The 16,085-nt window shown below is 38.3% G+C and overlaps 1 protein-coding gene across 1 annotated transcript in view; it reads right to left on the bottom strand.

Annotated features, from left to right (window-relative positions):
* Positions 1-16,085, bottom strand: part of TMOD3 (tropomodulin 3) — a 70,128-nt gene that overhangs the window by 19,098 nt on the left and 34,945 nt on the right. The window contains exon 3 of the mRNA XM_045529300.1: positions 12,778-12,934. Coding sequence (XP_045385256.1) covers positions 12,778-12,934 — 157 coding nt within the window. The remainder of the gene's footprint in view (positions 1-12,777; positions 12,935-16,085) is intronic.

Here is a 16,085-nt window from a genome sequence, read left to right as displayed (position 1 = left end):
GTTAAGAAAGTAGTTAGTCCAGAAACCTAAAGTCTTTATTTATGTGAAAATCATATTTACAACCATATGTTCAATGCAAGATTAAACATATGAAAGGAATGCAGAATGACAATGATGTACCTGCTGCACCAGCTGACCAAACAAGATGTACTCACACAAAGTGGGAACTGGGTTACCAATGTTGCTTCTGGTTTCTCTCCCAAGATAGGTGAAAATTATAACTCAAGTTACCTGGCCAGGCCTATGTATGAATTTAAAGAACTGCCACTTTCTTATCTATCAAGAAACTATCAGGAACATATGTGAGACTATGTGGCCTTATGAGTCTATGAAGTACTCTATCAAAAGAAACATTTGCAGGCTTATAATTAGTCCAGTGACTGTTGTGTACTTCTTATTCAAGGTAAATATAAATCAGTGTAACCCCAAGGAATCCTTCCACAATACACACTGCTCTCATAATTTTGACCAAGGCTGGTCAGGTATTTTCTGTTAAGCCAATCTAAAGGTTTAAATTCCACCCCCGCCCCTGCCTTTTTTTACATTCCAGAGAAGGAATGGGTCAACCCCTGTGAGTGCAGAAGATCAGATCTTAATTTCTGATATTATATCTTTATTTTTAGCATTTCCACTTGGTTCTTTTTTTAGAAAATTATTTCCATGTCTCTGCTAAAATCCTTCATCTCTTGACACATGCTGTGTACCTTTTCCACCAGACTCTTCAGCATTTTTATCACAGTTATCTTAAAGTCTCTGACTGATAATGCCAATATCTGGGTCACCTCTGGGTCATCTTTTTTTAAGAAATGAGGTGCTGCTATGTTGCCCAGGCAGGCCTCGAACTCCTGGGCTTAAGCAATCCTCCTGCCTTAGCCTCCCAAGTAGCTGGGACTACAGGCTCTGGGTCTTCTACTGACTGTTTACATTCTTGACTATATGGGTCACATATTTTTGCTTACACGTGTCTTAGGATCTTTGACTGTGTGCTGAGCATTTTGTATAAAAGTATAGCAGAGACTAAAGGAAGTTACATTCCCAGAAAGGAGCACAATTCTTGGGTCAGAGCTGAAACAATATGCTCTACAGTTGAGCTGGATCTGGGCCTTGTTGCAACTTTAGTTTCATTGAATTCCTCATTGGCTTAAAACATTTCTAGAACAGGATCAGGAGCTTCCCTTTAGCAAGCCCTAGGATCAGAACCCTGGTGAGATTCTGGAGATCTGCTGAGCTGCCTGCTTTTCTGAACTGTGAAATTTCTTCCTGATGTATAGCCTTGGCTGCCAGCTTTCTGGGTAACCGGGAGCTCTCTCTGCTTTCCAGCCCCACTCCCTGCTTTCTGTGCCTTAGGGGGATCTTTCAGGCCACTCTTGGCTTGTCTGCTCTCCATTCTGTGAAAGCAAGGATGGCCTGGGAGGGATTCTCCCAGCTCTGCTGCCCTTCCCTCCATCTCCCCCAGGTAAAAGCCCACGCCTTGGGGATTTCCTCTCAGCTCTGCTTCATTGCCTCTGTTCTGTTCTTGGAGTACTACCCCTAGCACTAAATGAAGACCCACAGAAAAGAGCCAGAATATTAATATATTCTCACTCTGTCTCTAGGGCTGTACTGTTAAATATGGCAGCCATTAGCCACACGTGACTGTTTAATTTAATTAAAATGAAAAAATCAGTTACTTGGTCACACTAGCCACATTTCAAATGCTCAAAAGATACACTTGGCTAGTAGCTGCCATATATTGAACATTCATTCCATCATCGCAGAAAGTTCTAGTGGACAGCACTGGTCTAGGGCTTCTCTGGATTCTAATCTACCATGCCGGCTCATGCACAGTCATTAAAAGTTTGTTAAAAGTTAGGCTGATTTCTCCTTAACTCCCCTCTATGGTGGTTTCCTCCCTCTCCCTACATTTCTGTCAGGGATGAGAGCAGAAGTGGATCACTTCTTTTATGAAAGGATTACCACTTTCTGGAATCATTTAGGCTTGGGTCCTCAAGCTCTCTAATAGGTTTAATAAGAAACTATGATTATGTAGTTCAGTCTGCTTGTTTTGGTTATTACAGTGAGAATAACAGTCTCTTGCAACTTCCTACATCTGAATCAGAAGTCTTTCTAGTTGGGTATTTTCTTTTTCTTTGAGACAGAGTCTTGCTCTGTTGCTCAGGCTAGAGTGCCATGGCATCAGACTAGCTCACAGCAACCTCAAACTCCTGGGCTCAAGCAATCCTTCTGCCTCAGCCTCCCTAGTAGCTGGGACTACAGGCATGCGCCACCATGCCCAGCTAATTTTTTCTATATATCTTTAGTTGTCCAGATAATTTCTTTCTATTTTTAGTAGAGACGGGGGTCTTGCTCTTGCTCAGGCTGGTCTCGAACTCCTGACCTCGAGCAATTCTCCCACCTTGGCCTCCGAGAGTGCTAGGACTACAGGCATGAGCCACCGCTCCCGGCCTGATTTTCTTATTTAAAAAGTGGCACTCAGTCAATCCACAATATATTTGTATTAGTAAGGATGTTTTTAACTGTATATAAGAGAATATCCAATTAAAATTGGTTTAAACTGGTGCTTCTCAAACTTTAATGTGCATCTTAATCACCCCGGGATCTTATTAAAAGTCCAGATGCTGATGTAATAAGTCACAAGTGAGGTCTGAGATTCTGCATACCTAACCAACCTTCCAGGTGATGCTGATCCACAGACAACTCTTAAAGTAACAAGAGTTCAAACAATAAGAATTTTTGTTGTCTCACTTAATATGCCCACAGGAAGATGGTTCTAAGGTTGGTTCAGCAGCTCAGTGTTGACATCAAGGATCTAGCCTCTTTCATTTTTCTCTGGCCATTCTCAGCATGGAGGCTTTTGTTCTTAGGCCTTCATAGTCTCAAGATGACCTTTGAAGCACCAAGTGTCATGTCACCATACAATACGGTCAGGACAGAAGGAAGAGTACTTTCTCAACTGCCAACTTTTATAAGGAAACCTGCCCTGCAGACTTTGCCTCTGGTCTTACTGACCAGCACTGGGCCACATGTCCATGCCCCAGCTGGAAGGGCGGCTAGGAAATCAAGCATCTGTGAATGGTTGCTCACTTTGTCCCAAATCGAAACCAAATGAAGTACTTCTATGTTACCTTAATTCCCTGAACATTTCACTACAGCTATACCTACACATTTTGGACACGTGTCTGCCTTCTGTGAGCTTTTCAAGGATGTGATCTATGTTCTGTTCATCCCTGCATCCTTGCCTAGTACACAGTAGGCAATCCAATTTGTTGAATACATAATTTGGTGACCACCTCCAGTCCAATGGCCTCATTTAATAAAGCATAATTTAAATACATGGGTTCAAAGTTACACAGTAGAGCTAACACAGGTCCTCAAACTCTTAATTAAGCCAGTGCTTCAGTGTTTCTTCCTACAAACTGGTAGCTTATAAAATTTTTTTAGCAGTAGACATTTTCCCCCAAACAAATGTGTCTATATAGTAAATCGCATAACTGATCTTAATTAGGACATTTTGGAGTTCTGGTGATTATATACTCTTTTATTATTGGTTCACAGATAAAGGCAAGTCCAAATCATTATGTCCTGATAGTTCCATAGTACTTTTTTCGTGGTGGCTGATATTACAATGAAAGTGGCATGTAGTTCAGGGAACATGTGTTTAATTGCCATTTCAGGATAATCACATTCTCCTGAGCTCAATCTCATCTGCATTTTCAACTGTCTACAGCAGTTCGAAATGTTAGGTGCACATTGGATTCACTGTGACAGCTTTAAAAAATTCTAATGTCCAAATCCCACCCCACAGATTCTGGGTTTAATTGGTCTGGTGTGCTGCATGGGGCATCTGAATTTTATAAAGCTCTCTAGGGATTTCAACCTTGGCATAGCAGCCAAGGTTGAGCACAACTGGATTATGGTATTTACTGACTAAGCAAAACTACACATGCTACTTACCACAAAAAAATAGGTATGTGAGGTAATGCATATGTCAAATGTGATTGAGTCATTTCACAATGTGTACACACATCAAAACAACATGTTGCACACCAAAAGATACACATTTTTACTTGACAATTAAAAAAAACTACACGAACTATCAAATAGCTGCCCATGTCTTATTCAAGAGACCAATGGAATCTAAAGCATTATAAAAATCTAAGATGTTTATTTTTTGTTATCCTCATCCACATTCCTTAAGAGGCATTATTTATATCTAATTTCCTTCCATACATAAACTTTTGCTAATGCTTAAAACTACAAAATGAATCTCATCAGAAAAAACAAGATAAAACAAAATAAAACTCCCAAGGACTGATAAAAATTTTTCTGTCATACAGAATTTTGCTTTATTTTATACAGCTCTGATATAGTTTGGTACCTCTTCTGGCACTCCTCTTTATGATAATTTCTCTGTATGTAGAGATTTTTGCTATTGAGGTATTTAACCTATACAATTGTTTTTAACTATTCAAAAAGTAATTACTTCATATTTTCTTCACAGTTTAACACTAATACACTATAAGAAATTATCTTTTAATGTGTATATACAAAACCTAGTTATAGAAAACTGAAAGTGAAGAAATTTATTTTGTAAGAAAGGATAAACTAGGAAGGACCTAAGTTTAGTGTTATGAATACAAAATCTAAGGGGCTCCCCCCAAATTGATTTATAGTTTTAAACAATCCCTTTCAAAATCCCAGTTGGATTTTTTGCAGGAAGTGACAAGCTGATCCTAAAATTCATACAGAAATCCAAGAGACCCAGAATAGCCAATCTTGAAGAAGAACAAATTATGATATAGGAATTATAATGGTATCATCTTTATTAATAAAGATGTTTACAAAAACCACTAAGGAGCTGATATATTCGATATGGAGTATTTTGTCTTCTTGAGTAAATTTATATTTGACCCCCTGAAACTTAACAAGGAAAAAAAAGATAATTTTCTGAGACAAAATGAGCCAGATACGATGTGTTTGTGCTTCTTAATCAAAATCAGCTGTTTTCTGAGAAGCACATAATTAGCAAACTGCAGAAACAATTTCATATAACAGAAAATGCCTTTCTAAACATGTGTATTGGCTGCGTGCAGTGGCTCATGCCTGTAATCCTAGCACTCTGGGAGTCCGAGGCGGGAGGATCGCTTGAGGTCAGGAGTTCAAGACCAGCCCGAGCAAGAGCAAGGTCCCGTCTCTATTAAAAATAGAAAAAATTAGCTGGGCGTGGTGGCACAAGCCTATAGTCCCAGCTACTTGCGAGGCTGAGGCAGAAGGATTGCTTGAGCCCAGGAGTTTGAGGTTGCTGTGAGCTAGGCTGATGCCATGGCACTCTAGCTTGGGCAACAGAGCGAGACTCTGTCTCCAAAAGAAAAACAAACAAAAAACGTGATTAATTTGAATTAGTGTTATATCAATTTCAATTTTAAGATCTTAATGACTATGAGATACTGATAAATTTAATAAAACTCCTTTATTATGGATAGTTTGGTTTGTGCTCTCAATGTCTCGCAGGATGAGTGAAATGGGCTTTTACTAGATGCAGAGGTATTACAGAGGGTGCTGTTTATTTGTTTTGCAGAGAGTAGGAACATGCAAAAGCAAACTTGATACTGCTTTTATCCAAAACCATCTAATAAACAAACTCTATTATGATCATCTTTTTTTCCTCTTTTTCAGTTTTTTATCTCACATATTACGGAGGTACAAATGTTTAGGTTACATATATTGCCTTTGCCCCACCCGAGTCAGAGCTTCAAGTGTGTCCAGCCCCCCCTGACGATCATCTTGATTGTCATGTTTTTTTTTCAAGTCATGGATTATTTCCTCATAGAAATTTCAATCTCTGATACAAAATGATTTAACATATATGAAAGAACTGGTGTATAGTGAACATAATAGACACATATTAATTCCTTATTCTCATTGCTTCTAGAATTTCTAGTGACAGAGAGAGAGTTTTACAAAATAAACTAGCAACCCAGGAGGACTGAAAACCATATAGTCCCAAGTCATCTATATCAGTGGTTCTTACTCAGGGAATGAAGACTGGCTAGGCATAGATATTTTTGAAAAAGCTCTAGAGGTGATTCTGATTCTTACCCAGTCAGGTTGCTAACCACTAACCTATATAATGATGGCCCTGAAAAGATGAGAATGAGTTATCCTGGATAGGTCTAATTTTATTTTTCCTCTCTTTGAAATATAGTAAAAAAAATTTTGATTTATAACTTTTAATATTTGTAATTTCTGAAATAACAACATCTGAGAAAACAGCTACTCATTTTTTATCCTTCAGCAGATAGCATTCTATCTAAATGACTTTAATTTCCTTATTTAACATAGCAAAATCCCAAACTAGAATATTTTTTCTTTTTTTTGAGACAGAGTCTTGCTCTGTTGCCCAGGCTAGAGTGCAGTGGCGTCAGCCTAGCTCACAGCAACCTCAAATTCCTGGGCTCAAGCAATCCTCCTGCCTCAGCCTCCCGAGTAGCTGGGAGTACAGGCACTCGCCACCACACCTGGCTGGCTACTTTTTCTATTTTTAGTAGAGATGAGGTCCTGCTCTTGCAAGGGCTGGTCTCAAACTCCTGAGTTCAAGGAATCCTCCCACTTCAGCCTCTCAGAGTGCTAGGATTACAGGCATGAGCCACCGCACCCAGCCAACCAAACTGGAATTTTTAAAATTGAAGTTATAACTTTACATTGCAGCCAAATATAAAAATAAACAATGATTAGATCAGAAAAAATCTCTCAGACAAGTATGAAACAACATATCCCCCACCCCTAAATTAAACAAACAAAAACAGGGCTAGGACTCTTGGTTGCTAAGAATGTTAAAATAGTTCAGTAATGTTTCTGTAACTACAAAATGGCAGCTAAGGAAATAGAAGAAACCGAGATAAGAATTCATATTATAGTAATTTAAATGTATGGCATTTATCCAAAGCATGTTTGTGCCAAGGGAAAAAAAAAGGAATATCCTGTGCCAAGATCCTAGTCATTGTCACAAAATCAGTCAGAGATACTGTGAACCACGTTAACAATTTTATTGCCAGGACCTTTCTTTATCAGTCCTCGTCTTTTGCTGATTGCAAGTTACAGCTACAATAAATGCTAAGAATTACCTTAGTCACAGCTCCCATATATAAAAAATGGGAATATATAAAAAATGTAATACCAAGAAACAGAGATGGCTCTTAGTTATTTCATTCCTACAGAGTTGAAAGGCCCTAGGGTAATTTTACTGTTTATTTATAAAATGCCCTATTCCAGAAAAGATTTAAGGCAACCATGCCAGTACAGTCTCCAAGGGGCACTGGTATACACTGCTTGACAGGCAGCACACAAACCTCAAACCAACTAAACTGAAGGATATGGGAGAAGATCCCGGAAAGACATTTTTGTTTTGATCCAGTGACACACATGATACCTGCTCAGTGCTGCAGTATGGTCACCAATAAATGCTTATTTATTAAACAAATGTTCAGTGACCTTGTGTATACTAGATAATGAACTAGAAAGATACCATGAGGAAAACAAAATAAGAGATTCTTTACTTTGGGGAACTAATTCACTAGTTGGGGAAATAGATTATCTATTATATCCTATTCTGGAGACTTCTTCCAGCCAAGATGGAGTAACATTGACAGAATTTACCCACATGCCTGAAACCACCCCCAAATGCGCAAATGTAAAACAGCAGTTTTCAAGACACTGATCATCAGGCAACAAAGGACAGTGATCCCTGGGAGATGGGGAAAACAGGAGATGAGCCCTACAATTACCTAGCTTACTGCCTGGCAAAAATTTCTAGGCTGCAGAGCAGGGAGCAGAAATTTGGGCAGAGCCTGGCAAACTCTCTGTGAGCTGAGGAGACAGAACAGAGGTCCAGAAAGACCAGGGCAGGTTGCGTTTGTAGGACAAAGGACTGGAGAGGAGAGAGCTGCACTGAGTATTCAGCAGAGCAGTAATCAGCACATGTATGTGAGAAAACTACCTTGAGCCAAGGAAAAAAACCACCTGAAAGATTAGAAGTAACCCATGCCTGTGTTCATGCAAGGCTGGGAATAGAACCTGTTCCCACCAGCCAGATCAGAAAACCTGAGAATTCACAGGGCTCATAATTGGGTAGGAAACCCAGAAGGGTCTTGCCTCAGTAGCGGGGAAATAATTAGTCCTATACTGAACACTGCCCTAGTCCCACCTAACAAATCTTAAAGGCAAGACTCTAAAGAATCAAACTGTTTCCAAGTAACTTAATCGTGTCCCAGAATGAAATTCAAGAATAATTATAGGGATACCAATCCATCCAGCACCCAAAAGTTAAAATGTCTGATATCCAATAAAAAATTACCAATGTGCAAAGAAGCAGGAAAATCTGATCTGTGAGAAAAAAAATTCAATCTAGCAAAATTGACTTAGCAGTGACAGATGATAAAATTAACGGGTAAGGACATTAAAACAGTTATTACAATTTATATTCTATGTGTTCAAAAAGTTAAGTAGAGACATGGAAGATATTAAAAAGGAAAAATGGAACAAAGAAGAGTTACGACAAATAGAAAAGATATGCTCACACTAATTAAAAGCAAGATTGGCTCTATTAATATTCAAAGTAGATTTTAGAGAAAAGAAATTACCAGAGATAGGGCTCATTTCATAATAACAAAAGGGACAATTCATCAAGAGGACATAATCAAAAAAAAAAAAAACTAATAACAAAGCCTCATAGTATAAGATTCTGAAATAATTAAAAGCCATAATCTGTGTTATATACATCATGTACAGAAATATTGGAGAGAATTTTCTCAGGAGTGAGAAAGAGCTAGATGAATACTATCACGAATCCCTGTGTTGGTTTGTGACTCAGTTACAAATTTTGCAAAATTTCAAGGAGGAAGAGGTAACAAGCTATACCTTTCCTGAGTGGGTGTGGTTATCCAGGGAAAGTTTCCTATAAAACAGAGTCCTAACATGAATGACGAACCATTCATCTGGCTAACTCCTTACCTCAAAGGAGTACAAGTCAATCATTCAAATGATAGCGTGACCAGTCTGAAAAGGAGATGCCAGCACCTACATAACTAATTTAAACAGCCCATTTTAAATATCAGCTTCAGTGCCTGGGAAAACCACTTTCAGAGGTATATACAAGGGACATTTAGCACATATAAAATTGCCCACTGGTGGTTATGTAATCCTGCTGACTTAAGGGATCAGGTCTGTCTTTCCTCCGAAGAAATCATGTACTCAGCAGGGTGAGGGAAGCCTCTTTTAGAGTAAGAGTGAGTACATCTTCTGGAAAGCTAAGGTAATTGTGAATAAGTAACTTGGAAAGTATATAGAAAGTCCTTAGTTTAAGACAATCTGGTGAAATACACCTTTATAAAAGCAAGGTGGGGCCTGTGGCATTCTTGGGAAAGAGTCCAAGGGCATTCCATTCTCAGGATGGGGAAGGGAAAAACAACCAAAAAAAAAAGCACAGCTGGCTCTACCCCAAGGCCCAACAGGGAGTAAAGGAGCGGTCTGCAAGGAAGGGAGGAGCCCATACTGGGTGAGTCAGCAGCTCAATGGAATTAGATGGCACACCCCTGTGTAGTATATAAGGTGCAGCCATGGCTCTGGTCCATCGTGAAGTAAGGGACACAGGAAAAAAATCTTAATGTAAGTAAGAGTGAAGTGTGATAGCAATGGGAAGGAGGAGTCCCTAGCAAAGCAAAATGAAAGGCAGTAAAAAAAAAAAAAAAAATTAAAAACTGGGGCAAATTACTTCTCCAAGTGATGTGTTCACAGCAAGGCTCTATGCCTTATCTGTCATTGGAACAAAATATGCATGGTATGTAAAAATATGATGGGAAATAATAATTAACACTCTGCATTTTCACCATTCTCAGCAACGAGAAAGAGCTGGATGAATACTATCATGCATCCCTGTGTTGGTCTGTGACTCAGTTATATATTTTGCAAAATTTCAAGGAGGAAAAGGTAACAAGCTGTACCTTTCCAACATCTTAACATTTTATCTTTAGGTAAAAGAAACATACATTGAAATCACGTAGTTTTACTTTACTTAAACTTTAGCTTCTCAATTTTTTGAACACAGTAGACTCATAAGAAAGACATTTTATTTAATCTTTGCCAAGATTACTTCATATCATGATACCATTCCTATAATGAGCTTATTAGATTTAGATGAATTTAACACATGTATTAATAGACTGTGGGTTCTCCTGTAAATAATACAGTTAAAAATGATCCTTAACACATCTCTTGTCAGATGTGCCCTACTACTTGCCTGATGCCTTTGTTTTTCAATTAATGTAACTACACTATAGAACATTTACTCTTATAGGACAAAATGTTCCCTAAATGCATCTAAGACATAAGGCCTTGAACTTCACTTAATTAGTATTAATTCCTTCTTCTCAGATGTTGACATATGTTTTCAATTCTGCAAAATGTACAATTATTAATATAAATGTTTCACAAATCATGAAATGAAATTACTAATTTATCTATCTAAACTCTCAAGTTATGGGCTGATTCTGCATTCACTAATTGTGAATGCAACATTACTTGCTTTTTAATTCAACTATTTTCATTTATTTCTTACCCATCTAAAACCTAAAGGAATAAAATTTTAAAAAGATACAAAAGGAGACAAAAACTATTCCACCATAGTTGAAAAAACAGCATTTTTTCTTATTGTCACCCATATTCCTCACCTCTATCATTTTCCCCTTTGTCATATTTTCTTATTTTCCACAATTCTTCTCTGCTTTCTTTCCTATTTCCTATAATCCTCCAGGGTCTTTTCCTAGGTAACCGGAGTTTAGGAAACAAGAGCCTATTAGGAAGCTTCCTGGGTCCGCCTGGGATAAATGCAGCACGCTTTCACATCTCTTATTTGCTCTCCTTCCTGTCCTCAAATTCCTTAGTTTTTTCATTTTTCTTTCTTTCTTATTCTCTTTTTACTCACTCCATTTTGCAGATAAATCCATGTTTCTTTCTGACATCTCTTTTTCCCACAGCTCTGTTTCTACCTCCATTACTCTTCCTAATTATACCCCTAGAGTCCATCTGAAACACGCAGACTAGTAAAAGGTGACCAATCTATATTTTTTATTCTAAAACCATGTTCTCCTATTTAAGCAGGATTAAAGGTATGGCAGTACAAAGAGAATATACCCAGCAGTCTTTTCCATGGCAAATACAAAGGAACAGATGCCTTTGCCTATCTTTGTGACTCTTCTACACTTAAACACTCTGCATTGGTTTTCTACCCTTTTTCTGGCCCCAAACACCTGAGGGATATGACATTCTCATCCCTAACAGTAGTGTGATGGTTAATTTTATGTGTCAACTTGGCTGGCCCATGGTGCCCAGATATTTGGTCAAGCATTATTCTAGATGTTTTTGTGAAGGTGTTTTTTGGATGAGATTACCACTTAAATCAGGGTTGACTAAAGCAGATTACCCTCTATAATGTGGGTAGGCTTATTTAATCATTTGAAGGCCTTAATAGAACAAAGACTAATCTCCCCCAAGTAAGAAGTAATGCTGTCAGCAGACTGCCTTCGGAAATGAACTGCAACTCTTCCTTGGGTCTCCAGCCTGCTGGATTTTGGATTTATGAAGCCTCCACGATCATGTGAGACAATTCCTTAAAATAAATCAATCTCTCTCTCTCTCTCTCTCCCCCTCCCAACATGCCATTGTTTTGGTTTCTCTGGAGAAGCCTAATTCAGGTAGCAAAGCTAGCAATCCTCAACTAGAGATGAAAGGGAGATGCAATCTAAAGAAAGAGCAGAGGCGCTAGGGGGTGATGGACAATTTTGAAAAAGCCTGATGTAGACCTTGTGGTTTACCTACTCAAAAGTCATTCATTAGTCTTCCTCAGCTATAGAGGCTGGAATGCTAAATGAACTTTCCTGCTTCCCTTGCAGCTAAGAGGTAGCCATGTGACATAGGCCTGACCAAACTTCTTGAGAAAGACTTCTTTCTCAAATAAAAAGCCAGAGTCTCACTAGGGGAAAGCACCATGCTCTAAGCCGCTCTTCCTGCCTAGACTAGTACAAATTCAGATGTAAAACAGAGCCTGGAAGAGCTGATCTTCAGCTCTGCTACTGCTGCCACCATTCCCCAGTATTCTGTACATGATATCCCAAATAAGAGTGCATGCTGCTGCGAAAGCTGAGAAACATACCCTATTTCATTTAAGTGTTATTATATACAGAACTTCTGAAAACACATCTTTACTCAGTCTCCACCAGAGGATATGGAAGATCAAACACTGCAATGGGGGGGGACTTGGACTAGAAAAATTTCCTGAAAGTAATGATTATAAAGCATTGGCAATTATAACCATGAATTACTACGGAAGGCTGTCAGATATCTTTTGAAAAGGGTCTTTGAAAATATAAATTATTTTATGGCATTCCACTTTAAAGAAAGGAGTTAGAATAGTGTAGTGCTTTATCACCATTTGCACTCTGTAACATACTAGTGGATTTAAAAGTATCCTTTTCAGTATACTTTTAGATTTGTTACAGCATTGTGTGATAAAACTTTACTAACAAATCATTAGGAAGAAACATACTGGCCAAGTTGATGAAAAATGTAAATAAAATGTCTAAACTACGTAATAAAATTTTAAGTCAACAGTATCTTGTCTTTAAGGTTACCAGTGACATACTTCTAAAAATATGATTTTCTCCATATCTACCTATAAAAATAAAAATCAAGTGCTATCAAATGACTTCAAAATTCCGGGTTTACCTTTTTTTTCTCCAGTGTAGGGCACATAGTCTTCCCTGTCCTTATGCTCCAATGCTTCCTTCTCCAGATACGAAAGGAGGTGCTCTCTATCAAAGGGCCCCGTGGCGGTCTTCGCCGTCTGGTTCTTCTGCCGGAACCCTGCAGGCAGAAGGGCATTCTGCCAAAGAAAATGAATCAGACATCATGAACACCAAGATACTAATGCTACATGCTTCCACAGATTACCTATATAAGAAAGAATTATAGACCAGAATGTGACATAGGCATTAAACATTTTATTGCAGGATTTTAGGGCAGCAATATAAATGTGTTCCAACAAGTTTTTTTTAATTAGGTAGAATTCATTTATATTATTGTTAAAATAGGCACATAATTAGAACATTTTCTAACAGAACATTTGAAGAAAATAGAACATCTTCTTCAGAAAGTATTCTACCAGCAGAAAACACCCTTTAGTTTTTAAGTGTCTTGGGATGGTAAAAAATAATTTTCTTAATACTTAATAACTGCTCAGCATATATGTACAGAGAATAATTCTATTACAAAAGAATGTTAAATGACTATATACATGATATTTCTTCATAATGACTTCTATTTTGTTGTACAGACTTTCTTGTGATAAAAACATGGATACCATACAGTAGAATATCAGATTCATGTTTACTTGTGTTTAAACACATGTGAAATGTTCCACTTGTGTGTGTTCACACATACATACATGAGCACTAGGATGTACTTGCAACAACCACTGTCATTGCCACACATGTCCAAGGCACCCCTCGGACACTCATAGTAAGAGCTAAGTCCCTGGATTTCCACGTGGGTACAGCTTTTTTGAGTGAATGGAGTAGGGGGTGGTGGGCTGGAGAACAATGGATTAAAATTGTCTCCTATAGTCCCTACTCTGAATTTTCACTAAGTCCAGGAATAATAAGGGGTGACTAGACAAAGTAAGCACCATCTGTTTGCTTGTCAAAAGCCAAAGAGGTATAAGGCCTTGTCTCATATTCCTGGGTATTCCTTTGCTTTGAAAATAGGAGGCAGCCAGAGAAATCATGCAAAAAGGCCAGCTCTCTTTTGTAACACCTCCCAATATTGGTAGTGACGTTGAATCTCACAGGGAGGGTAAAAGATAATTTTTCGTTATAGGGTGATCTTATATGGATGATGATAATAGGAAATATTCATTTTATAAGTAGAAAATATAGCATTTCAACTTTGGCCATTTGCTGAGATCCAAAATAATTTTCATAAATTTCACCTTTGTGTTCCACTTTACATAATGGTACTCATTACACAGAAAGATGACCTATAAAGATGAAACACAAAGGAGGTCTGTTCCTAACCCTGCATCAAGTATGTATTTGTAATTCAAAATTGTCTATGGAACCATAAAAAAGAAACACAAGATTTCTACCTTCAGACTTGGACATCAAGGTAAGAACTACACATGAAGAATCCATTCTCAATCGACCTGCAAGTCCTATCCATTTTTACCTCTTAAAGAACTCACTTGTTGTTCTCCCATCTCCAACATCATTGTTAAGTAACTGTGATCTATTAGCTTACTTGATCAGAATACACTTCTAACCACCTTTGGCCCAAGCTATGATCTGAGCTTGCCTGGAATGTCAGATTAGCTCCCAGCTGAATCAGTTGCCTGATTCTCTTCATCCCTCACTGCCGCCCCTCAGCCAGTTACTCAGCCCCTGGCCTCAGCTCACACACCCTCTCCATTCTAGTCACACCAGCTGTTCTTCCTCCCTATGCTTGCCATATACTTCCTTCTACCACAAGGCCTCTAGGTATGTGGTCCCTCTTCCCTGGAATGCTCAGCCCATCCCTTTTTGCTACTCATTTTTCAGATTACAGCTCCATTTCCCTGAGGGAAGCTTTTCTTGACCTCTAATTATAAGCTCTTATAGCTCAGCTCATAACATTTACCATTCTTTTAGTATGGCATGATTATTTGATTAATGACTAACTGATCCCATTCCTACCAGCCTGCATCATGAGGGCAAAGACCACCTTTGTTTTGCTCACTTGTGTATCCCTAAGCCTAGCACAGTACCTGGATCTACAGGTTGCCCCTCAAATATTTATTGAATAAAGGTTTTAAAACACTTTTAAAGGAAAATGCTTATTAAAGCAAATAAAGAGTTACATTCCTTCTCCATCAATAATGCATGCACATATGTGTTGCTATTTCATGGTGGTGGTGATGGAGTTGCACTGCTCCACCTGCTTGCTCAAGCCCATGTGAAACACAGAGTTTTAAATATCAGCTGGAATCCTGACTCCTTAAATACTGTTTTTGACCACAAAATAAATGACAGCTAACTGGTTTTAGAAGCTATAAACCCATGAACTGAGCTTCATTAGAAGTATATTCTAATTGGGTAAGCTAAGAGATCACAGTTACTTAAAAAATTGAAAAAATTTAATTAACATGTTTGCCACTAAAAATAACATGTTTCTCCCTTGCAGTGGAATTTTGTTGTAATAATGCATTCCCAGCATTGGAAATTTTTAAAAAGTAGCGTTTGCCTAGGCTGGCTGTCTTTTGGAGATAAATGCTTTGCAAAAATGCAGTGAGTTGCAAATAAATACACTGAATGCAATAGGACAGTAAAGAGGCCCTCCAAAATACAGTAAGGTACTGCACACACCCTCACCTGCTCTTATCCTATCTTCTGAGACTTTGTAAGTTACAGTGGTGTTTCTCTGGCTAAAGTAGCTGCTACTACCATGCCCTCTTTTCTTACCTAGTCCTTCACCAGAACTCTTCCCCAAAATGTCACCCAACAAGTGGCATGCTGTCAATAAACATCACTGCTCTTCTAGTCTCAACTAATAGTATCTGAGGTTGGAGGAGTTGCAACTGGGTTGAGGAGTTTGCAAAATACATTCAGAAGTTAGAACTTGAATCTCTCCATATAAGAAGCAGGCCATGGATTTGCAAATTAGAAAAAAGCCATCAGATTTTAGATTGATGCCACAGTGCATCACGTAAGAGGAGATTCACTATGTTTTAACACAAAGACTGTTAGACTCTGCCAGGTATAATCAAGGACCTAGTCTCAGTTCTTTCTCTAATAACTGAGGCAAGTCACCTAATTTTTGTTTTAATCTATAAATCAGAAATAAGGACTAGATCAATGTTTGTCAACCACAGGCATTTTTGTATCCCAGGGGACATCTGGCAATATCTGGAGACATTTTTGGTTGTCACAACTCAGGGGGGAGTATTAATCATGTTTTTTATTTTCTGAATTTTATGATGCTTTGACATCTTGAGGGACTTGCTA

This window comes from Lemur catta, chromosome 1, assembly GCF_020740605.2.
Source record: "Lemur catta isolate mLemCat1 chromosome 1, mLemCat1.pri, whole genome shotgun sequence".
Classification (NCBI taxonomy): Eukaryota; Metazoa; Chordata; class Mammalia; order Primates; family Lemuridae; genus Lemur; species Lemur catta.
The sequence above is the reverse complement of the archived record's forward strand: the minus strand, read 5'-3'. Positions and strand labels throughout refer to the sequence as shown.